General features: G+C 44.2%; 1 protein-coding gene across 1 annotated transcript in view; it reads left to right on the top strand.

Annotated features, from left to right (window-relative positions):
- The window catches only part of TEKTIP1 (tektin bundle interacting protein 1), a 140015-nt gene that overhangs the window by 100098 nt on the left and 14252 nt on the right, over positions 1-25665 (top strand). Inside the window, exon 3 of the mRNA XM_088450820.1 lies at positions 11277-11402. Coding sequence (XP_088306946.1) covers positions 11277-11402 — 126 coding nt within the window. The remainder of the gene's footprint in view (positions 1-11276; positions 11403-25665) is intronic.

The raw sequence follows: 25665 nt of genomic DNA, 5'->3' as shown, positions 1-25665 counted from the left end.
AGCGCTACACATTTACACAGGACCGGCGCTAGGCATCCCAGCACCGGTACTGTGCTGCACAGCCGAGCCCCTTCCCTCCCTCTGAGCGCTTGCCCAATAGCGCCAGAAGGAGGGTGGAAGGCAGGTGGGCTCAGGTTGTGCTAACACACACATCAACGCCGCGTGGCGGCGGCGATGTGTGTGTTAATCAGCAGCCAATGAGAGTCAGACAGACTCTCATTGGCTGCTGCTGCTGCTGCACACAAATCTCCGCCAGTGCTGGCGGAGATATGTGTGTTAAACAGCAGCCAATGAGAGTCAGATAGACTTCTGGCTCCTGCAGTGTGTAATGGGAGAGACATCATGACGTCTCTCCCATGATGCAAAGCATGCCAGCCTGGGAGGGCTGACATGCGGATGTCACTGCGGTGGGAGCCGGAGCATGGATGCAGGTAAGTTTTATTTTTATTTTATTTTTTTGCTATGTATTTGGGGGGGGCACCTCTACTGGGGGCAGTAATTTGGGGGAACCTCTACTGGGGGCACTAATTGTGGGGACTACTACTGGAGGCACCACTGGGGGGACCTCTACTTGGGGCACTAATCGGGGGGACTACTACTGGGGGCAGTAATTGGTGGCACCACTGGGGGGAACCTCTACTGGGGGCACTAATTGGGAGGACTACTACTGGAGGCACCACTGGGGGGACCTCTTCTGGGGGCACTAATCAGGGGGACTACTACTGGGCACTGCATCAGGGACCACTACTGGAGAGACTACTACTGGGGGCACTATATAAAGGGCACTGCATAGGGGGGACTACTACTGGGGGCACTGGATAGTGGGGACCACTACTGGGGGTCTGCATAAGGGGGACCACCACTATTTGGGGCACTGTATAAGGGTAACTAATGGGGAGCTACACAAGGGGGACCACTACTGTGAGCCTGCATAAGAGGGACCACTACTGGGGCACTGCATAGGACGGACTGTATAAGGAGCACTACAGGGGTTAAGGTGCATATGGAAAGGAATGTTAAGAGTGACGAGAAAGGGGTATATGTGTCCTGTAGACATTGTTAAGTGACCCTGCTCCTTGTGACCACGGCCATTTTTTTTGCGCGCATACGGGGGGGGGCTCCATTTTGAAATTTGCCCTGGCCTCCAAATACCCTAGTTACGCCACTGCTGGGCAATTAATTTTTCCCATAGTTAATAACATTGGATAACATTTTTCCTTCAGTAAATGAAATGATCTAGTAAAAACTGTATTTTGTGTTTACTCAGGTGTTTTTGTATTATATTCAGTTTTGTGTGTAGACCTGAAACAATAAGAGACAAATATGCAAAAATAGAAGAAATCCGTAAGGGCGCTAAATCAAGTCACTGGATATCGATCTCTTCACTCTTTCTTGCTAGCAGATTCCCCTCACGCACTCAACCATAACTGGAGACTTCCTCTCAAAAGAGACGGATACAGAGAGCGATAGTGGTTTTTATGTACACCCACTTTAAGACACACTGCAGCTACCACTGAGTACAAGAACAGGCAAATACTGACCTATTAGGAGGTCATATTAACCAGCCGATTGAGACCCTATGCTGATAATTCAGGACACTCGGCACCTGCACTCAGGGCAAAATACAGTGGCTCACCGGAGATAATTATTGGCTTAATTAGCCTTGCCTAAGACTTTTAATTCTATGCTGCAAATGCAGACTATGAGGGGTATTCAATATGAAACGTTAACTTCCCTGGCGAAGTTAACGTTTCATATCAGAGTTTTTTCCTGCGAAAAGGTATGGTGCGCGCTCCCGCTTATCCCCGTATTCAATATCAAATTAACGAAAACGGGAAACTCCGAAGTTGGATTTGCGTAAAGTTACGAATTTTTCCTTAAAATAATTGTAAGACCCCCCTAAAGTTGTAAAAACATGGGGGAACACTATGGGTACCCCAGTTTTAGCCTTTAATTGAAAGTCGGGGATTTAAATAGCCGCAGCAGGTGTTTTTTTCCCGACATTGAAGAAGTGATGCAGAAGAGCACTTAGGTTATTTTTTTCGGTTTTTTAAGTGGTCCCATCAAATTTGGGGTACATGAAAATGGGTACTAGCATATTGTGGTGTCCCTAAAGTAAGTTTTTAAAAATTCTGCATTTATGCACCTGCCGCTATAATTCTATTCTAGAAAACATCTGCCGCATACATGCAGAATAGCCCTGAACCTATTTCCCTATTGTTTAACAATTTTTTCCCATTTTATTTTTGCAACCCAATTTTTAAATTAATTTTTTAGGGTGTCCCTATTTTTTGAAAAAACTTTTTTTGACACAGTTCTTTTTTAAATGTCAATGTCAGGGGTGCAGGCTATTTTTTTTAAGCCTGCACCCCTAAACCCCAATGCTGCACTTTTTTTCGACACCTATTCAATGGTGAAAAGTTATCCCCTTTTTTTTAACTTCGACTTTTCAAAAATGCGATAAGTCTTTGATATTGAATACACTGTAAAAGTAAAACCTGCGATAATGACATCATAATTGCGATATTAACGCAAAAACGATGTTATCGCTCCCATATTGAATACCCCTGTATATATTTTCTTACAGCATAGATACAAATGACCTTCAATTTTCTTACAACTGAGTAACAAATAAGGATAAACTTCTATTGCATTCAACTGCTACAATTGCAAATAACATTGTTAGCTACTACTACAATTACCTGTGACTGAGCAATGAAATAAGGAAAATTATCTATTGCATTTATGTTGCTATCATTAAGGATGTTCAGCTCGGTTAGTCAGCAATATCCTTTAGGGATGCATCCTAATTTGATTTAGTCATATCTTTAACATACTGTACACCTTTTAGGACCCATTGCTACTTGATTATGATAATGATAATGATGAGCATATTTTAGGAGACATGCGACTCAAAATACAGATGGAGAAATGTAAGAGTACCCAGCAGTCAGGACACCAGGAAAGAGCTACAGGTTGAGTCCCCTATATCCAAATATTCTGAAGTACGGAATATTTTTAGCATGACTGAGATAGTGAAATTTTTGATGGTTCAATGTAAACAAACTTTGTTTAAAGCACAAAATTATTTTAAATATTGTATCAAATTACCTTCTAGCTCTGTGTATAAAGTGTATTTGAAACATAAAGGAATTTCAAGTATGTACAGAAACTTTGTTTGAGCCACAAAATTACTGAAAATATTGTATAAAATTACCTGCAGGCTGTGTGTATAAGGTGTATTTATAACACATAAATGCATTCAGCGTTTACATTTGGGTACCATTCCCAAGATATTTCATTATGGTATACAAATATTCCAAAATGCGGAATATTCCAATATCCAAAATACCCCTGGTCCCGAGCATTTTGGATATGGGAGACTCAACCTGTACTTAGCCTGACACCAACATCACCTAGAAAGTTGGGGGTTCCCCATACTGTAAATTGCATGCTTAAATTACATAATTATCTCTGGAGGGACACCACACTAAGAAATATATTTTTTTATTCTATGATAACGAGAATTGTTATATAAGCTACACAATTTAGAGTGGCAAACGAGAATGATCACAATGTGTATGCAAATAGGATTGTTAGAAATATTTGGTGTATCATTTTGATGTTACATTGTAACAATTGTTTCTAGTACCTCCACATAACAGCACCACATAGAAATTGTCCAAAATTGGTGTTCAAACTATTTTTATCCACACAAATATTAGTATTTTATTTCTTTACCATTAAATAGGAGCACAGTGGCACTTCGGGAGTAGCAGTGGTATATTCATGTACCGTTCAGTTCTTGGCTAATTTATACCAGTAGTAGTCCGACCAATTAGTGCCCCCAGTAGTATTTTAAAGAAAGACCAGGGAGCTTATGCAATAGATTGCGAGCTGCAGCTGCTGTGGGAACTCCTGTGAGTCTTCCTGTATGTTTAAAGCGGCAATCATTTTAAAGGCAAAACAAATTGAATAAGGTATATATAGATGTTCAGGGAGAGGGGTCAGTATGCTTCTAATGATGATAATTGCATCTGAAATGTGCTAAGCATTGATATTGGACCCCATAAGGACTTCATTGTGAATGTAGCAGCACCAACCAGGGATTGTAACTAGAGATGTGCGCCGACCCCCGTGTTTTGGTTTTGGATCTGCATCTCCTTCAAGGTTTTGGATCTGGATTTTGTTTTACAAAAACACCCTTGCGTGTTTTGTTTTTGGATCTGTATTTTTTCTAAAAAATAACATAAAAACAGCTGAAATCACATCATTTGGGCATGTTTTTGTTCCTACAGTATTATTAACCTCAATAACATTTATTTCCAGTCAATTTTGACCACCACACAGCTCACAATATTGATTTAATCCAGTTTAGGCCAAAAGGTTACATTGTGTTAGCCTGCTGAATAAGCTAAGCGACAGCAGTGGGCGGCACTAACATGTGGCAGTTCAGCTTCCAACATGGCACAGAGTGGCATTGCATTGGCAGACAGGCTGGTAGTTTAATAAACTATAAAATTAAAAATGTCAAGCAGCAGTGCCCCAAACAGCACATTATGCAAAGAAAAGAGGTGCAAGATGGCATTGTCCTTCGGCCCTTCCGCCCACCCTTATGTTGTATATAGTAAACAGGACATTCACAGTTTAACAAACCAATCACTTCAGTGACAGGGACTGCATTTGTGGCTGAAGCGATTGGTTTGTTTGGGCCCCCACAAAACAAGCTACCAACAGGCAGCTGACATTGATGGCAATGAACTCTCCATGCACAAACTGGCTTTACAGAGGCAAGATGTTGTCACCATCATCATCATCATCATCCAATTCCTCACTCTCATCAGTGTGTATATCATCTTCACCAAGCAGGCTGTTACAGTCATGTAATCTTGCATTTGTCCTGTTCCATGTGTCCACATATCTGTGGTTAAGTGGACAGTGGGTACAACAGCATTTTGGAGGACATTAATTTTTTTTTTCTTAACGTCCCTGTACAGGCTGGGAATTGCTTTTCTAGTGAAGTGGAAACTAGATGGGCTTTGGTAGCGGGGACACAGGACCTCAATTAACTGCTGCACTAATGGCAGATATTGGAGGCACATCTAATATGGTGTCAGTGATCCACTGTGCAACTGGGTGACTGCTGTCATACTTGCTCCCCCTTGCAAAGGATTGTTTAACAGTCAATTGTTGTTTTAACTACTACTAGTAATCTTCCTGGTCCCATTCTGGGATGAAGATCCACTCCTAGCAGCAGGCATAGCGCTCAAGGGTTCTTCTGAGGAATTCAGGATAGGGGAGGACTGAATTAATCTTATCAAATTGGATGCAGGACTAGTTCCAATCATGATTGAGGATATTGTTGATGAAGGTGTTGGTGGTGAAGATGGCATGTGCTTGGATATAGTAGAAAGAAGGGAGCTAGCTGATGCTGGACTGCTTGTAGCCAAAAGTTTCTGAATTTTGCAAACATTTCAGATGGATGTGCTGTAGATTATGTAACAGGGAGGAGGTTACTCTGGCATGACCATGTGTACAGATGGCTTGATAATTGTTGCCCGGATTTGAGTAGAAATGATCCCACACATAAGAAGTGGGGTTTTTATGTTTTATGCCCAGGCATGACAATGGGATTTTCCTTATCATGGGCAAGAACTGTTTCCACTGGGGCCTGATTTACACAAACATCCTCATCAGCATCCTTATTAGCGTCAGCTACACAAATATTCTCCTCATAATGGTTCACTTCCACAGAAGCATCCTCGATTTCTATGTCATCATGTTGGCTTGTGCTTATGCAGAATACAATTACATACATTTGCACTAAAACCAATGTTTTAACATGTGAAGTCCACAATACTTATCAGGAAAAAAAGTTCCTTTTTCTTGATGAGTTTTGTGGACTTCACATGTTGAGACATTGGTTTTGGCACATATTTATGTCATTATATTCTGCACATGTACCATTTTTGAGTTAAGGTGACCCTGTTTCATTTAGACATTTTTGCAGCTTTTATCATATTTGGTCCAAAAGGGCTTGGTGGTAATTTTTTCTATTTTGACTTGTGCTGCTCATCCCCGCATTTGCAGAGGATGTGGTGGAAGGAGGCTCCTCTTCCAGTACAGTTTTGGAAAGGTCAGACTCAGACATGGCATGTGCCAACACACTTAGACTCTCCTCAGGGATTTGTGACATTTCTGAGTTGGTTCCTGTGCCTTAACGATTTAGATTTTTTTTTAAACATCTACAGGGCGAAGGGCTTACATCATCAGAAGAGGCAGAAACACCAGTCATAAATAAAGGCCAAGGTCTTAACCTTTCCTTGCCACTTTGTGTGGTGAAAGGCATATTGCCAATTTTGTCTTTCTGCAGCTAACTTTCCCTTTGTTGTTTTTTCTTTACCACGGTAAAAGATTGGTTCTTTTAGATGCCCTAACTAAAGCCCTGTATACCCTTGGGCACCAGCTTTAGTAGATGATGTAGACTGACTAGTATTGTCATGACTGGTGGCACTGGCAGCAGCTCCAGCACTAGTATGCGGTTCCTGCTCTCCTCTCAACTGATCATTCTCCATATCAACAAACATGGAGGAAGTTGGGTCCAGCACACACGTCAAATTGTACGAATTTTAAATTTTACACTGTGGTATCAAAGATGTACAGTGTCACCATATTTTTTTATGAATAATACACTGCGTTTCCCCTTACAGTGTCACAATACGTGTTGAATATTACACTGCATTTCCACTTACAGTTTCACAATATTTTTTTAGAAATATATTACACTGTGGTACAGGTTGAGTCTCCCATATCCAAAATGCTTGGGACCAGGGGTATTTTGGATAACGGAATATTCCGTATTTTGGAATATTTGCATATCATAATGAAAGTTCTTGAGAATGGGACCCCAATATACACACAGAATGCATTTATGTGTTATATACACCTTATACATACAGCCTGCAGGTAATTGTATACAATATTTTCAATAATTTTGTGGCTCAAGCAAAGCTTATGTACAGAAATTAAATTCATTTATGTTTCATAAACACCTTATACACACAGCCTGCAGGTAATTTTATACAATATTTTTAATAATTTGTGCCTTAGACAAAGTTTGTGTACATTGAACCATCAAAAATCAAAGGTTTCATTATCTCAGTCATTCCAAAATTATTCCGTATTTTGGAATATTTGGATATGGGAGACTCAACCTGTATTACTGACCAACAGTGTCACAATGCTTTTAAGAATAATATTACACTGCTGTATTACTGACCAACGGCATCACTCACAATACTTAATTATACACTGCAGTAGGATGAACCTGAAGTGTCACTCACAATATGGCCAGCAGCGTCAGTGTTTTGGATACAGTAATGACATACAGTGTCACAGTGTGGGGTAAAGCACAAAAAAAATATTTTTAACTTGTTTTGAACTTACTATTATTTAAAAACTTTTAGCTAGTTTTTTTACACAAAAACCCTGGATTAGCAAAGCAATGATAAATAACACAGCCCCCTGGACAGAGCACAGCACACCCTGTCTGGATTGGACAACACAGCCCAGCCCAGCACACTCCTGTATTGGACAACACAGCCCCCCTTGGACAAAGCATAGCCCTGACAGCCCAGAGCTCAGCAAGCAAATGGTGCCGATCAATGCGGGGAAGGACTTATATACAATCCAAAACCCTTGAGAATCCGACAGTGGGATGATGACGTTTTTCCTCATTTTGGGAACCAAGTTAGGCGGGAAAAACACGAGCCGGACTCAGATCACGGCCTGGATTGCAAAGTTCGGGTGGGTCTGGTTCTCAGAGAATCAGACCCGCTCATCTCTAATTGTAACTACTGGTTTCCGAGACCTGTTTGTACTACCTATCCCTGTTTCATCAGGTAGTGTTGAATGTGTTACGTTGTTGAAAAAGCTGTTCCTGGAAAATGTACCCTTTGTGGTTTAAGTTGCTTTTACAACCTTTGAAAATGTGAGTATATGAATAAATTTTATCCTTTTTGAAAAAAAAGGTTGCACTACTGCTCGTTCTCAGTTTACTTTTGAGCTTATCCATATTAAGGTTTATGAAAGTGGAAACTTTTTTGGATGTGGATTATTATGACCACTTACCAGTTTATGCTTTAAAGGAAGCTAAGAATTGTGGGACCATTATGTACTGAACATTGCATTGAAATATACAGAAAGTAAGACAAACTCCTAATTTGGAATGTCTGTGACACTAATGGGCTCCAAATTTGTTTGTTCATGACACACACTAAAGTGATTATATTAGTGTATTCGCTTATGTAACCTCAAATTGCGCCATATTGAGATTTTATTTTTATTGTACACACTTTTTCTGGAGGATTGGAGAGTAATCCCATGAGACTCTGCAAAAGGGGTCAGAGTAGCATGTGTTGAGCTCTGATTGGAGGAGCCCATTACATGCTCTTCTAACCTGTGGAGATCAGCAGCAGCACAGCCTCATGGGAAGGACTCATTGTGAGGCTGTGCTGCTCAGCCAGCTGACTGAGGTGGCTGCGGCTTCTTGTGAGTACACTGTGAAATAATGTGGTACTGTAATGTGGTAAAATGTGGCAGTACACTGTGACAAAATGTGTGGGTACTCAGTGGCAAACGCAGGATTTCTAGAGGGGGGTTTTCAAATGCTTGATTTTAGAGCGAGTGTGGCCAGTCCATGAAAAGGACATAATTAGCACTTATCAAGCATTAATATGTTACATACAAAGTATATTGTGTGTCATAATTCCAGCATATACAGGACCAGCGATCACAGTAAGCCATTAGATGCGGCAGTAGGACCACCCTGTCTGAGCAGAATGTTTTTCTTCACACGTGGGCATCATTCCTGAACATTGGAGCAACTCAGAGTCTGGGGGAGCAGCAGAAGAACCTAGCACTGTCCTGGACATATATATATATATATATATATATATGTACATATTGGTCTCCTTATGTACTGGATAGTGTATTATTATACAGTATTAATAATTAACCCTATTGATGGTCTATAGCATTGCACCCCTAGCAGTGCATGTTTTCCACATCTCCTAGTTGGTGCACAGGTGTATTTATTACTGGCTGACACATTTTGAAAGATCCACAGGTGGTGCCAATCATTTCATTTGTGATACTGAGAAGAACATGCAGCACTAGTAACATTCTATTACATTACTATTTCTATTGTGGTCATAGTGTGTGCTAGGGAGGGGGGTTTCCAGGCAGCCAGAAATCCCCCCTGCGTTTGCCTATGGTACTAGTGTGGCATAATGTGTGGGGCACTATATTGTTTCATAATGTGAATGCACTACAGTGTGGCATAATGTGAATGCACTACTGTGGTATAATGTGTGGTCACTACAGCATGGCATAATATAAATGCACTACAGTGTGGCATAATGTAAGAAAGAAGTGATGAGGGCAATTTTGGTGGTGGTGTGAGAAAGTCAGCAGTTTTGCACATTTATTCACGGCACAGACATCAGGCAGGCGGAAGGAAGCAGAGCCAGAAGTGTCTGAGGCAAGATAAGAGGCTGACAAAAACTGCTTCAAGGTTAGACCTGACCAAATGGTAGTACATGTGTAGTGGTCTCACTTACCCACAACTGGCCAGAATCACAAGGGTTACTGGGCATCACACTGCTTTCTCTCTGCACTGAACTCTGCATACTCACCACTACCTATCTGGACTATTCTCTTGACGCTTCCAAACTAAACTCTGCAAGGCATCCATGCCCACCACAACATCCCTTGCCCACAGTGCTCTATTTTATATAGATTGAGAGTTTGAGTATCATAGATTATGTCACTATAAACCAGTCTCCATTTTTAGGCCTCTATTATTGCCTTCCCCTGTGGGTGCTTCATGCTCCAGTCCACCACTGGTAAATGGTGTTAATTAATATGAAGGGTTTTTTTTCATGAGACTGATGGAGGTAATAAGGTGGTTAATGTACATTAATGGAATTACATCTGATGATGATTAAATAATCTGGAGGGTTAATAGGCATGGATATTTTTAAAAAACTTCAGTCAGTAAATGATTGTATTTTTGAGGGAATGTTTAGTTTGTTTTCTAGGTATTGTTCATGCCTTTTCCACAATTGAAGATAGACATTATTGGTGCTATATTTACTAAGCTGTGGATCTTCAAAGCTGCCAATTTTTGCCCAGGGGATTTAGAATGTCAGTAATAGCAAATGCAATATTTGCACATTCGATATTATCGCCGTTTTAAATCCTGTGTACAAAACCGTTTTGGAAACCAGCAGCTCAGTAATTATAGCCCATGGAACCTTTGCATATGGACACTTTTTCAGGGAAGCTCTTCTAAAACATGCTGAAAACAGATATAGAACCGACGAGATTAGACATAAGGAGACTTCTCAAGCATAAATTAAATTCAATGTTTCCTGAACTGTTTTCTGTATTCCTTTGTATTGAAAAAGAACATAGTATACTAAATTTACTGAGCTGATATTGTATTTAGTCAACTGGTCTTCCAACGTAGATATCCAACAAACTAGAACCAGTTCTTCCTGCCATGGTTAAGGTAGACTGGGTTGCTTTGATTGCAAATTTATTGGCATAAAATGAATTGGTTTAGAAAATGCTCATGAAGCAAAGTCCGGAACATTCTGGACGTTTTCTACACTGTAAAAAAAAAAAAATTGAAAACGTTCGCCCTTCGTTTGGAACCTACAACTTCTTACTTTTGGAGTATTGTTAGTGCCTCAGTGAAGAGGGATCTGTGGAGGAGAGCAGGAAAGAAACAATTTGGTACATATTTAAACTTCAAATTCTATTACATAAACCAATTTGAAGTAATTTGTCCCTCCCATTGTTAGTTCTCTTTCCTTCTTGGCCTGTTTAACTCTTGTTAGAGGAATGGAGTCTATGGGGGCTTATATAATAGCCAGCAAGATTCAGGCACGTGCGCTACAAGTCTGCCAGCTATTACATAGATATGTAGTTATGTGACCAGCGGCCGCAAGGTGTTTTTGTTTTTATCTAAACAGTAAACATTTATACTGTCCTCTCCTCTTACTCAAGGCATCTATTCTATTTTTTAATCAATAGAAAATACAGCTGCATCACTAGTGGTCCTTTATAAGTTCTGACCTCAGGCTTATCTACTTTAGTAAAAAAAAGGTAAAGAGAATAGTCGGGTAACTGCATATTTTCTCTCAGTGTAAACAGACCTGCCTTATTGTAGCTCACACTAAAATGGGTTATAATAAATGTGATGGTTTCAGGTGCCTCTCTTCTGCTTCGGGAGACAGCATGGTGTGATCCTTGCCAGCCATCTCAGCAGCTACAGGACTCTACTCGGTGGGGAACCTTCTTATGGAGGGATCGGCATGTCCCTGGTAAAGAGTTTGGTAAGTAAAATACTGAAGACAAACGCACAACCTTAGGGTTTATTTATTAAGCCAGCTCCAAAATTACAAATTATGTTATTGCTGCTCATCGCAGCGCAGTGGTGTAAGTTCAACCCAGGCACCCAGAAACAAAGTATTAAAGGGCTGAGATGGTGACTCTATCCTAGTGTGACCTGTGAGACAGGAGTGAAGGTCCTTCAGAGAAGCTAGGAATGTGGTTCCTCCCAATTATTAATTTGTTTAATCTTTTTTAGATATTTTTTTTTTGTTGGTTTCCTATATTGTAGCTATATTCAGATTGTACTTAAAAGGGGTACAGCCAAACTCAATTTATATTATGAACAAAATACGAGATAATATGCTAGATGGCACACATTAGAAACTTACAAGTAGTTGGGGGAATGGCACATGTGCTGGATGTTCGATAACGTTCATCTAGCTCATGTAGGACAATCATCACGTGTGTACGGTCCATTAAAGAGAGATTTCTCTCTTCTAAGTTGTAAAACTCAGATGAGATAGCAAACTTGAATCAACTCACCATTGGGACAACTCGGAAGTACTTGTCACCTAAAAGATATAGGGGGTCATTCAGACCCGGTCGTTAGCGCCGATGTGCTCGGACTGGGTCGATGGCCCCCCACAGAGCAGGCGCACGACGGCGCCGTCGTGCGTATGCGTGAGACCCGCTACGACCGTCAGCGCCGGTTGTAGCGGGTCTCGATCCAAAGGGGGCAAGCTGTCGATGTTGATTGACAGCTCGCCCCGTTTGGAAGGCGGGCCGGGGGGGTGGCAGCCCAAATGGAGGCGTTCCCATGGGAACGCCTACCGTTTGGGGGCGGCCCCACTGACATCACTAGTGATGTCAGTGGAGAGCTTCCGGCTTAGACAGAGCCAGAAGCTCTCCGGGCTTACGACAAGGGAGACCCTACCCTAGGGTCTCGTCGTAAGCCCCGATGGTCGCGATGGTCTGACCATCGCGACCATCATGAGAGCGGTCGTTAGAGCTGTGGGTGTTAACCCACAGCCTAACGACAGAAACAGAGGCGGCTGGTCAGGATGCAAGTGGCCGCCCAGTTTCTGAGCGACCGCTTGCATCCTCCGACCACCTCTGAATGAGGCCCATAATCTCTCAAATTCACCAAGAATCAGGATGACAAGCTCGGATGAGATGACAGCAAACTCTCTGCCAAACTGACTTTTCAAACTCTCCACCTCTTGAGCTGCGAGTTTGGCAGAAACACACACAAATCATTGTGATTTGTGTATGTTTCTGCCTGTAAATAGTTAAAATAGGGTTAATTTTTTTTTTTTTTTAAATAACATAGCGCCCCCCCCCCCCCCCCAAAAAAAAAAGAAGCATAACCAGCCCTGGACTTGTCAGCTAGTCCTGGTTCCTAAAATTATGCAGAGCAAAACTAGTAGGGTTCCACCATAATTTAGGAACCAGCACCAGGCTCCTGCAGTGATTAACATCACCTGCATTAATACTATTTATATGTGGAGAGTAGCCTATAGTTTTGCTTTTGCAATTCATATATTTCTCCCCATAGTATGTTTAGAGGTAGTTCCATAGCAATGGATTATAGAAGTTTGTTTTTTTTGTAGATCTTTAACACACCAGTAAAGCCTTTTTATATAATGTGGAAAGAGGCCTCTGTATTAATAAGTGGTTTACGCAATCTGAGGCTGGAGTAAACCAACTGGGATTGCTTTTCAGAGTTTGGTACATAGGGGTTAGACCATAGTCCCCATTGATAATAATGGGGACTGTGTTCTGTACTGGTAGTCCGCCTTTTAGTATACAAATTTGTATTTCACTATTTAGGCCAGGGGTGCTCGACATGCAGCTTTCCAGCTGTCCAGCCACATCCCAGCCTGTCCTGACAGTTTTGCTATTAGGGAACGCAAAAACTGTGGCAGTGAATGCTGGCATGTGAAGGTCCACAACAGGTGGAGGACCGCATATTGAGCATACAATTTTTCTTTATTGACTTACACGTGTCCTGTATTTGCTAAACAATTACAGAAGATGCATCCTCGTCTTTACTGCAGTCATGCCAAACAGCCCCTCTCGGTGCACCTGGTCCCAAGAGACGTTTTGAGTCTTTTTTTGCCGAAAATTCATCTAAGTGGTCAATCTAATTAAGCGCAAGTTGCTGTTTTTTCTGCTAAATCATTTTGCAATCAAATTAGAAACTTGCATTGAACCAAACAGAGTAAACTCACATATTTCCATTCGCACCTCCTTGAAGGTGTGAAATGGTCGAGGAAAATCTTTATTGTTATAAGGCTAAAATGTCGGGACAGCACGCAATACCCCTTGGACATCCCCCTCAAATGACTAATTAGGCAATTTGAAGTTTCCAATTAGCTTAGTCTAATAATTACATGTAATTTTTGGGGGTTTAAAAAAAATGGTCTCAAATTACCCCAAAACCAGCTATTTTGTTGCTTTATGCTCCTCAAATTTAGAGTTGTTTTTTCTTTTTAAAAACAATTGCCTTTTATATCTTTTTACAGTTTTTTTTATGTCACCTCAAAGAACCCCAGAAGCATCTTTTTTCCAATTTGAGTCCTGGTACAACTTACCCTTGTTAACTCTCTTTTTTCGAAATCCATAGGGAGACATTGCGGGGTAAGTGGTACTTGGAGGACCAGACACCAACAGCAATGCTTTTTCTGTCCCGGGATGCTCCGGTCCTTTCCCCTAAACCCCGCCCACAGCTGGAAGGCAACTCAGTTTTGTCAACAAGCCCAAGGCAGGAGCAGGATAGGAGAGAAGGAGGACTGGTACACTTAAGAATCACACTCTCACACAGTGAAGGAAACTGGTGACCAAGAAACCAGGAGTGTCAGGGTGCGTGAGAGAAAACAGAGAGAGTTAACAAGGGTAAGTTTTATCATAACTCTTCTTTTCTTCTTCAGGGTCCATAGGGCTCCACAGGAAGACATTGGGGATGTCCCAAAGCAGTTCAAGGGCAGGGACGCTCCTGAGCTGAGAGGAGAATACAGCATCCAAAAGGAAGCACCCTGGGAGGCAAATGTATCAAAGACATAGAACCTATGAAAGGTGTGGATGAAAGACCACACCTTGCATAGTTGTCCAGCAGACGCACCACGTTGGGCAGCCCACGAGGGACCCACAGAGCGAGTTGAATGAGCAGACATGGTATCCGGCACAGGAAGGCCAGTTTCCGTGTAAACCTGTGAGATAGTCATGCGAAGCCATCTGGCCAGAGTTTGTTTGTTAGCTGGCCAGCCCTTCTTATAGAATCCATATAGGACAAAGAGGGAATCCGTTTTCCTCATGGAACTAGTATGGTCCACGTAGATCCTCAGAGCATGGACCACATCCAAGGAGGCCTCATCTACCAAAAGGTCTGGTGATTGGAAGGCCGAAACTACAATTTCCTCATTAAGGTGGAAACAAGAGACCACCTTGGAAAGGAAACCAGGACAAGTTTGAAGGATGGCCCTGTCCTGATGAAAGATCAGAAATGGGGAGTGACAGGAAAGTGCCCCCAAATCTGATACAATGTGGGCAGATGTGAAAGCCAAAAGAAACAGAGTCTTTGCAGTGAGCCATTTGATGTCTACTTATTTCAGGGGTTCAAATGGAGACCCCTGAAGTGCAAGGAGAACCACTAACAAATGCCACGGAGTCACTGGAGGGACAAAGAGAGGATGAATACAGAGGACACCCTAAAGGAAGGTGTGAATATCTGGCAGTGGAGCAAATCTGCACTGGAACCAGATGGACCAAGCAGAGACTTGCACTTTCAGAGAGGCCAGGTGGAGTCCAAGATCTAATCCAGCCTGAAGGAAGGCCAGAATTCTAGAAACCCAAAAAACCTGAGGGTCATAGCTTCTGTAGCACACCACTGGAAGTATGTATGCCACACCCGGTGATAGATCCGGGTGGAGGCCAGTTTACATGCTCTGAGCATAGTCTGAACCATAAAGTTAGAAAACCCTTTAGACTTCAGGAGGGATGTCTGAAGAACCACGCCATCGAAGACAGACGAGGCATGTCCGGAAGCAGACAGGGACCCCGAGACACCAGATCTGGGCATAGAGGAAGCGGGAATGGAGAGTCTATGGAGAGACTCTGAAGGTCATTGTACCAATGATGTATGGACCAAACCAAAGCTACCAGCAGAACTGTCCCCCATCCTGCTTGATTTTTCCAAGGACCCGAGGATGGAGAGAGACTGGAGGGTAGAGATATGCCAGGTGCAAGGTCCACTTCACTGACAAGGCATCTACGAAGGCTGCTTCGGGGTCTCTTGTCCTGGACACATATGCCAGAGTTTTGTGTTTGTGTCGTGAGGCCATGAGGTCCACATCTGGTAGGCCCCATTTTTTGAACAGGAGTTGAAAGACTTCTGGGTGTAGATACTACTCCATGGCATGCACGTCATGACAGCTGAGGAAATCTACATCCCTATTGAGAATCCCCAGAATGAAGACTGCAGAAATAACTGAGAGGAGACGTTCAGCTCATGTGAGGATGCGTGTCACTTCTATCATTGTCAACCAACTGCAAATGCCTCCCTGTGATTGAGGTAGGCCACCGCTGTGGCGTTGTCAGACTCTACTTGTACTGGCCTGCTCCAGAGAATGTCCTGATCCAAAGTGAGGGCTCTGTAGATGGCCCGGAGATCCAGGACGTTAATTGGGAGGACCCTCTCTGTGGGAGTCCAATGTCCCTGGAAGGAGTGCTGGCCTGTCACTGGCCTCACCCACGGAGACTTGCATCCATGGTGAGGAGCACCCAATCCAGTATCCAGAAGGGATGTTCAAGTGGGACATTTGTAACCACCACTAGAGAGAGGTAGGCAAACCTCTGGAGAGAGGACCATCATCTGGGATCTGATCAGATGAGGCAGCCCATTCCACCTGAATAGGATAGTGTTGTAGGGGCCTGGAGTGGAACTGAGTGAACTCCACCATGTCGAAGGTGGATACCATGGATCCCAAGGTCTGCATTGCTGAGTGAATTGACACTCTGAAACTGTGCAGTAACCTGAACACTTCGTGCTGCAGTGCAGAGATTTTTTCTGCTGACAGGAAGATTCTCTGAGCCCAAGAATCCAGGAAGGCTCCCAGATGTATCATCCTTTGAGAAGGGGTCAGGGAAGACTTTTTCCAATTGATCAGCCAGCCTTGTGTTTGTAGAAAGGCAATGTTTATCTGAAGATGGCAGTGAAGATCTCTGGAGATCTTGCTAATAGCAAGAGATAATCCAAGTATGGGTGCAGTCTGATCCCCTGATGACAAAGGTGGGCCGCCATAACTGCTATGATCTCAGTAAAGACATTTGGAGCTGTAGAAAGCCCAAATGGCAAAGCTTGCAATTGGAAATGTTGCTGTAGGACAGAAAACTGAAGATACCACTGATGAGAGGGTGCTATACGTACATGTAGGCAAGCATCCTGAATATCCAGAGACAGCAAGATAAACTTGTTCAGAGACCTGAGGTTGAGGATAGGCCGAAGAGACCCATTGGGCTTCTGAACCAAAAAATGATGACATGAGGGCAGCAAGGGCTGAATTGCCTTCTGGAGGTGGAGGTCTTTGCCTGGGTCCAATGGAGGGCCCTGTGAAAAATAACTGCTGGGGGCAGCCACCTGTAGTGGTCTGACATCAGAACTGGATGAACTGAAGAAGTCAGCCTCCCACCCACTCTAGGATCCCCCAGGTGGAGGCGTACCCAGTCAGGCTGAAGGCTTGTCCTCAGATTTGGTAGCTGGATGTCTAGTAGCCCAGGCCTGTTTGGCCCTAGGCTTGGAGGCCTTTGTGGTTGCAGACTGCCTTGGAAAGGACTGACATTTAGCTTTTCCCTGTAGATGAAAGGATGACATCCAAGGCCTCGTAGGTGATGCAGAGGGCAAGACAGCAGTCTTAGAAGCTGCCAAGGTAGACACAATATTGTCCAATTCTGGGCCAAACAGGATCTCCCCAGAGTAAGGCAGAGACTCCAAAGCCTTTTTAGAGTCGGAGTCTGCCTTCCATGACCAAAGCCAAATGATATGGCTGGCTACCACCAAAGTAGAAGATGCCTTGGAAGCTATGAGACCAGTATCCAAAGCTACTTCTCCTAAATATGAGGCTGCATCCTTAATGTGCGAGATGTAGGACAGCTGTTCCCGAGAAGCATCAGAGGGAAATGTGTCTTCTAGGGCCTGAGCACACCTCTCAATGGCTTTTGCCACCCAGGCCATAGCTTTCCAAGGACCCGAGGATGGAGGGAGACTGGAGGGAAGAGATACGCCAGGTGGAAGGTCCACTTCACTGACAAGGCATCTACGAAGGCTGCTTCGGTATCTCTTGTCCTGGACACTTACGCCAGAGTTTTATGATTGTGTCGTGAGGCCATGAGGTCCACATCTGGTAGGCCCCATTTTTTGAACAGGAGTTGAAAAACTTCTGGGTGTAGATGCACATCATGACAGCTGAGGAAATCTGCTTCCCTATATAGACTGCACATAGACTCAGGTTCCCTTACCTGTCCCCTTGAGTCCTGGTTGCAGTTTGGGGTCCAAAAGAGCCACGCTAGCTAGGTCCCCCCAGAGCCCCGCTGAGAGTACCTAGCCTATAGCTGGAGAAGTGGAGTGATGGAGCAGCAGTGCAGACGCACAGAGGACCATCTAGCACTACTTGCTGTTATCGCAAAATAAAATAAAAAAGTTAATCACAAAACAAAGCTTGGGCTGCTTAAAAGTAGCCCCACTGTAGAACGGTGATCCAGCTCCTGCTGGACACCAACGAAAACGGAGTTACCTTCAGGCTGTGGACGGAGTATAGGGGTAAGAACCTAGAACAGAAAAAGCTTTGCTGTTGGTGTCCGGTCCTCCAAGTACCACCTACACCCCAATGTCTCCCTGTGGAGCCCTATGGACCCTGAAGAAGAAAGAAGTTTGCTTTTCATAATTTTATGTTTAAATGCACAAATCAGCCATTTAACATTGTTTAAATACTTCCAGAACTAACAGCCTCCTGTATGATTCTGCCAAAAATTCCCAGTTTTTTGGGGTCCAGGAAGTTCACTTAACTTTTTCATGCACTTCTCTCACATTGCATTTAGCTGACAATTCACAAACCCCCACTGCGAATACTGCAAATAGGCATTTTTAATTGGATTTGAGAATTTTCGGGTGTGCGCACTCATGCAAAGTCTACAAGTTTCATAAAACAAATTCGCAACTCGTACCTAATTGGATTGACCCCTAAGTCGAAATGTGATGTGACTAAGACGCACCAGGAGACTGTGCTGATTAATTGTGTGTGCCGTGACACTTGTATAGCTGTGTGCAACTGAGTCTCACAATCAGCCTTCAAAGTGCTGCAATGCAGTGGCCGCAGTTTTTTCCCACACCAAGTTCCGTTTACAGTCTCAGTTGCATCAGATTAATCACCAGAATCTCCTGGTGCATTCTAGTCATATCGTATTGCAGCATAGACGCATTTTCTACAAAAAAAGATGCCCAACCCTAGCATAACAATAAAAATGTCAGGCGCAAGCCCTCCAACTGAGTGAGAATTTTTTTTTATTATTTTCTTATAGATTTTAGATCAATGGACTAGTGTCCAATATCCAATGACAGCAGCCCCTGCATTCAATATGGAAAAACTGGATCTACGATATAACATAAAAACTACAAATTATGCAGGAGACGCTAGCCAATTAAACAGTTTTTATTCACAAAAACACACAAATATAACATAAAAAAATCACACATAGTATCACATATACAAATATGCTTAAAAGGTTAAAAATCCAGGGTGAATAACCCCAGCCTTACACTTAATACAACACAAGAATGGTCTGAATGCCCTATCTTGAGCAGCATTTAGAAAACATTACCAATCTTTAAAAATAGCAACTTGTTGCAATGATGTTTCTCCTTGTATCTATAAGAAACAGACACCTCATAATAAATGTAACAACTTTGTATAGGGACATTTTCTCCAGTAGGTATGTAATGATTTGAACAGCTTGTTCCTCTGTATAGTTAGTATATTCCACCTTTTATAGTATGGACAATCCACTGGAACAGATATATACTTTAAAGCATAAGTTGGCAACTCCTCAATAAGAGATAGTAAAAACCTTTCCAGCTGGCTAATATTCCACTATAGACAGTTCAAATCCGATTACTATATTATTGCATAGTCCAGAACATTTTGCATAAGGTGTATACATGCAAACAAACAAAAAAATGTCTCTGTGGATCAGTACTTTGTATTGTGGCAGGGAGGGAAAAAAATGGAAAGGTGGTTGGCAAGTACTATTTTAGCATGCATGCATCCAGGGCCGGCAACAGAAATCTCAGGTCCCGGTCAGGGCCGGCAACAGATGTCTCTGGGGCCCCCACCTCCTCACCACCACCCCCAACCCCACCACCTACACATCCCTCCCCTGCCTGTGTGATGCATGATAATTTTAATTGAAAGATATGCCACTTTAAATAAATTAAACATAGACTATGACTTACCACACTGTCCCTCTGACACTGATGATGCAGGCTGTAGTTCTTGTCTGATGTCTTTACCAAGGTCTTCTTGTTGACGGTGATGTGGATGCCTCAGGTGTAGGATGGATGGTGTTTGCAGCCAGCCATTCTCAGGTTCAGCAGCTCCTTCAGTAAAAGTTGCATGGGAGGCTGTAATGGACGTGCGGCACAGTGACCTATGACATCACGCCACCGCGTCACCGACTGCAAGTTCACGCCTGGCCCGGGTTGCATCTGGCCAACCTGGCAGAGTCCAGTGCTGCCCGGGCCGGGCTATGAGGGAAATGCGCAGCGGCAGTGGTGGGCATGGGTCTCGGTATCCGCCGCACTGCACCGCCTGGATCAGTGAGTACACAACCCCAATTTGAGCCCTTATGGACCTAGGGGTCCCTCTGGACCTCGGGGCCCGTCTGGATCTCGGGGCCTGGTACAGGTGTCCCCTTAGTCTCCCCCTGTCGCCGGGCATGCATACATCTTACCACATAATAACTCCTTCACCAGCTTATCCTCCTCTATGTATTCTTTGACTTGTAGCATATTACTAGGCACAGTTGTATTGTAAGGTCAGCACATTACCACTCCTGCTTAGATGGAGAACTCCATGATCAGCACAATCTTGTGCATAGCAAAAAAAAGCTGAAAAAAGGAGATCCTTCTTTTAGTGCCAGCAGAGATGCGTATGCTCAATCCACTTCAAACAAAGTCACAAAATTTCTCCACAGGTGGGCTCAGTACGTGTTACGTGTTTCCCTGCCTCCTACCTCAGACAAAACAACAAGTGACTCAGTCCTGCTCGGCAGCCCTCTTATATTCGCAGCTGTGCAATACTTGTTATACCACCTCCATTCCACATTAGCTTCATCTGTACGGTCATTCTACAGGACATGTTTATTTAGTCACAAAATAACTCCCTATGTACATCTTTTTAGTAATCAACTAATTCATTATTAATAATTATAAGGGCACAGTCATGCCCTTATATTAAGGCTGCATCCCTGCAATTCTCCCATAGAGAAGGGGGGCATGGTGTTTAAGGGGCTACACCTCAAAAGCTGCTGGAGGTACAGAGCTTAAATTTGGCACAGGTCGGAAGAATTGTTGCTGGGTGCTGCATGCCAATTTTCAGGGCAAAAACATAAAAATTGAGGATTTGGGAGTAATCTAATGCTCCAACTGTCACTTTTTTCTGACATTCTCAATTAGGACCACTTTTCTGCTGTTCTCTATGGGGGATTTTTGGGAAGGCATAACTCAGGGTAGGGGCCGAATTTAGACTTGGGGTTTGTTTTATTAGGTAACTTTTGTACCAGGGTAGGTGCTTTTGGTGTTCAGGTAAATTAGAAAGTTACAGTTTTTAAACTATTACCTCAAGAATGTGCCATTAAATAGATAGGAAATTTCAACTTGTTGCACAGCCTCAGTAGGCGCCTCCAGCAGGTGTATTCACTGTGGCTTCACTTTCGTGCACAAAGATGGCCGTCGTTTGTGGGCTTTAGCAGTGGTGGGCTCAGGGATAAAGAAGTGGCCATAAGCTGCAGTGGGATCTGGGGGAACGGTGTGGGGGGATAGCGGGCGTCAGCTGTGGCCGGGACCCATGGATGGTAGCAGGCCTTAGCAGCGGTGGTGCGGGCAGCAGTGTGGATGGCCGTGGTGCAGGCATTAGGACCCAGGGGAGGTAGCAGCACACAGATGCAGGCTTGGATCTGGAAGATCCGTGGTGCCTGCTTCTTTGTTTAAAAAAAAAAATGGTGTGACACCACCCCCCGAAGACAACCAGCACCGGACTTTGAAGACCCAGTACTGGCTGTGCTAAATACAGGGGAAAAATGTTGTAGGGGTCCCCCGTTTCAACGTAACCAGCACTGGGCTCTGAGCCAGCCCTGGTTCTGGAAATACAGGGGGAAAAATGCATAGGGTCCCCCTGTATTTACCAGAACCAGCCCCAGACTCTTTTCTAGTGGAGGGGTGATGCCACAGACCTTTCACCGGGCCACTCCTGACCACTAGTCAGCCCAGGCCGGGGATCCTTGAGGAGCTGTGGACCCCCCTAAAAAGGGGTCCCCCTCTCCAGGGCATCACAGACCCAGGCTGATAGCCCGGGGCTATCCCCAGCACCTCTGGAGCAGTGGGTGTAGGGTTGATTGTGTAAAGTGTGGTGCAAGTAAAGAGTTAAAATATCGGCTTTTGCTTTTACTACAGTTCCCAGCAAGCCTCCCACACATGCTGGTACTTGGAGAACCACAAGTATCAGCATGCAAGGCATTACAGACCTACTGGTACCTGTAGTTCCACAGCAAAAGCAATTTTTAAAAAAATACATAACACACACACTGTAGAAAAGTAAACATTTTATCAAAACATACATGCACATACACATGCACACACTATCTCACATATTCACCTATGTATCCCTGTAGCCATTCTGTCCTCTTCTCCAGTAGATAATCCTATAGATTACCTGTAATAAAAAATCCATACTTACCTCCTCCTATGCATGGATCAGGTCCTCTTCAGACAATCCAGAGTCTAGGCAAAAAAACCCAAAAAACAGAGATACCCAGACCCACGTACATTAGTAGTGTTCTCTAAGAACATTACTACCCAAATAACAGCTCCACCCGGGAATTCAGTTCAGAAATCCCAGTGCGGAGCACTCATTGGCTGAGAGAGGCAAGCCTTCCGCCCCTCAGCCAATGAGCTGTTCTCACCATTGACTTAAATGGTGAGAACCAAGTGTGCCCTTTTCAAAAATGGCACCTCAGTGCCATTGTTAAAATCCAAAGACTGCCGCAACGAGTCAATCATGGCATACAACGTCATCAACCCACCCCCAAGGCTAACTTATATAAAGCCAGCGTCAGGCGCCTTCCAGTCAGTACATCGGCCAGGTAGCTGGAGAAAAGACCAGCTGAAGCATGAACACGCCTCGGAAGTCCTGGATGGGCGGTGGCCATGCAGAAGAGCTTAAAGGCTGCCGCCCTCCAGGTGAAGATGCCATGGAAGTCCTGGGGGAAGCAGCAACCATGTAAAAGAGCTTAAAGGCTGCCGCCCCCCAGGTGAAGGTTAGGAAAAATAAAATACTTTAAAAAAAGTGTTTTTTTATTGTAATATTTCTTTTCCAGGGGTTCTATAGGTAGTAGCAGGCCCTTAATGCCCCGCCTGCTGGTACTTGTGGTTCTTGAAGCACTAGTATGCAGGGATGCCTGCCGGGACCTGTAATACTACTGCAAAAGACAATATTTATATTTTCATATGCACCACACAACACAAATCAACCCAGCACCCACCACCCAGGGGTGCTGTGGATAGCCCTGGGCTATCAGCCTGGGCCTGGGGTGTCCTGGAGAGAGGCAGAGCCGGCCCTAGGCATAGACAAACTAAGCAAATGCCTAGGGGCATCCAAGCCTGCCTAGGGCCGGTGGAGGTTTGGTGCAGGCACGGCAGGGCACCTGCTGCCAGCTGGGCAGACACTCTGGCAGCTGCTACAGCAGCTGTGTAGCGTCCACGATCGGAGCTCGGCTGACAGATCCGATTGCGCCTGGCAGCAGCAAGCAGTGAGCGGGCAGAAGTGGAACATCCGTCAGCAGTTTGCGGGGGCTGGGCACCTCGACAGCGGCTAGTGGTTAGCATCGGGCCAGCTCTGAGGCATCACACATAATCAGAATGAGCTTCTGCGCATGGGCAGAGTCTCATTCAGGACTATTAGTAAATGGTTGTGGGAGGGCTGCTGCACCATGGACTTTTGCGGAGCTCAGAGTAGAGAGTCACACCTCACAGTTCTGGATTCCGCCTCCAGCAATCATCACACACAGCTGAAGCCTGCCAGCCAGAGATCGGAAAAGTGGGTCCACTGCCCGCGGCTTGCTGTTCCTTGAGTTGGACATCTCTGCAGGCTGCGCTCAAGTAAAGTTTGGAACTGGGAGAGGGCTGGGGTGCTGTGGTGCTCAATGCTGGGAGAGGGGTGCTCTGCTGGAATAGTGGTGGTGGGTAAGGGTGGGTGCTGATATCGTGCTGTGCTGGCCATGCCCCTTTTCAGGATCCCATGCGGAGGGGGGCACCACCCAAAATCTTGCCTATGGCACTAATTTGGCTAGGGCAGGCTCTGGAGAAGGGGACCCCTTTATTGGGGGGCTCACCAGGGATCCCCTGCCTGGGCTGTTTAGTGGTATGGGGTGATGCTTTGGCTGGGGGGCCCGGTGAAAGGGCTCCCCTGGCTGTGGCATCACCCCCTGACTAGAAATAGTCCGGTGCTGGTTCTGGTAAATACAGGGGACCCTACGCATTTTTGTCCCCTGTATTTCCAGAACCAGGGCCGGCTCAAAGCTCAGTGCTAGTTCTGCAAAGTATGGGGGACCCTTGCGTCTTGGGTCCCCCGTATTTTGGCAACCAGGCCTGATTTTCACTAGCCCGGTGCTGCTGGTGCTTAAGTGCAATGGACCTCTAAGTCATTTGTCCCCTGTATTTAAGCACAACCAGGACTGGCTGTTAAAAGCCTGGTGCTGGTTGTGTTTTGTGTGGGGGTGGGCACCTTTTTTTATTTTACACATTACATTTTTAAGATAGATGCATAGATGGCTCTCACTGCTGCGTTCGTGCATCTGTGACTTATTGAATTTATTTTCTCAGGTGCATGCGCACTACCAGTGAGCCCTCTGTCACCCGCTGATGCCCCCTTTGCACTGCACCACTGCAACTACTCTGCACCACCTCTGTTGCTGCCACTACCCTGCATGCATACAGCCTGCCCCTGCAGCCATCTCGCACTCTGCACCTCCCAAACCACCTCCTGTGTGCTGGCCCCTCTTCCACCTGTGCTAGTGTACCATTTTGTTGCCCTTCTCCCTGCAGGTGGCCCGGTTTGCTCATCCAAACCCTGATATTTAATACATTTTAGAAAACTATGAAATTCCACAGACAAAAAAACCCTTACGGTTTCACATGTCCCATTAAGGCTTCTTAGACATGATCTGAAAATTCACAAAACCAATTGAATTTCTGCCAGTCAAATAATCAAGAGCTACAAGACAACAGGATGGGAATAAATTCACAGCTGTAACTTGAGGCTAAATCTAGGTTAGCATCAGATTAACAAAAGCAAAGGGAGCCAAAAAGCCTTGGAAAGAGAATATGTGTCTTTTCTAGCTGATCACCTTCAAACAGGACAAAGTAGACCAAATACTATCTGTGAATTTGGCAGGGAAGGATTGGGTGACTTTCAAGGAGTCAAAGAAACAAGGTCCCGTAAAGCCTTGCAACCAAGAGCAATGTGGAAGAATGATCAGGTAGTTCTCTTTGTAAGATGGTCAAGGTTCAAAATAAAAACTTTTGAAGGTGGATGAGTTCACCAATCTGGCATGGGAGGAATTTGAAAATAGTTTTGGCATCTCTGAGCTCAATCAATCCAAGGAAAATTTGTACTGGAAATGGCTAGTGAAGGATCCCATATAGGAATCCCTGCTCTTTTACAGTAGGACCCATTTGTCATACCGAGAGACCATAAACAGTCAGAGAGTACACCTGCATCAGCACTGAAGAGATGTACACTGTCCCTTTACCATTCAAAAGATCACTAGGACATTTAGAGCTGTACTGGACCAAAGAAAATGACATTTATTCTTACACGTGATAAAGAACGTTTTTCAGTAATTTGTTCAGTAGCCAATAACTACTGCAAATTACTGTCAACATATAATTGTCAATTAAATTTAGACTATACACCATATTTTCCCTTAATAATTTAAGTG

The sequence above is a fragment of the Taudactylus pleione genome, unplaced genomic scaffold (genome assembly GCF_031769625.1).
Source record: "Taudactylus pleione unplaced genomic scaffold, aTauple2 ptg000529l, whole genome shotgun sequence".
In the NCBI taxonomy this organism is placed as follows: domain Eukaryota; kingdom Metazoa; phylum Chordata; class Amphibia; order Anura; family Myobatrachidae; genus Taudactylus; species Taudactylus pleione.
The sequence above is the reverse complement of the archived record's forward strand: the minus strand, read 5'-3'. Positions and strand labels throughout refer to the sequence as shown.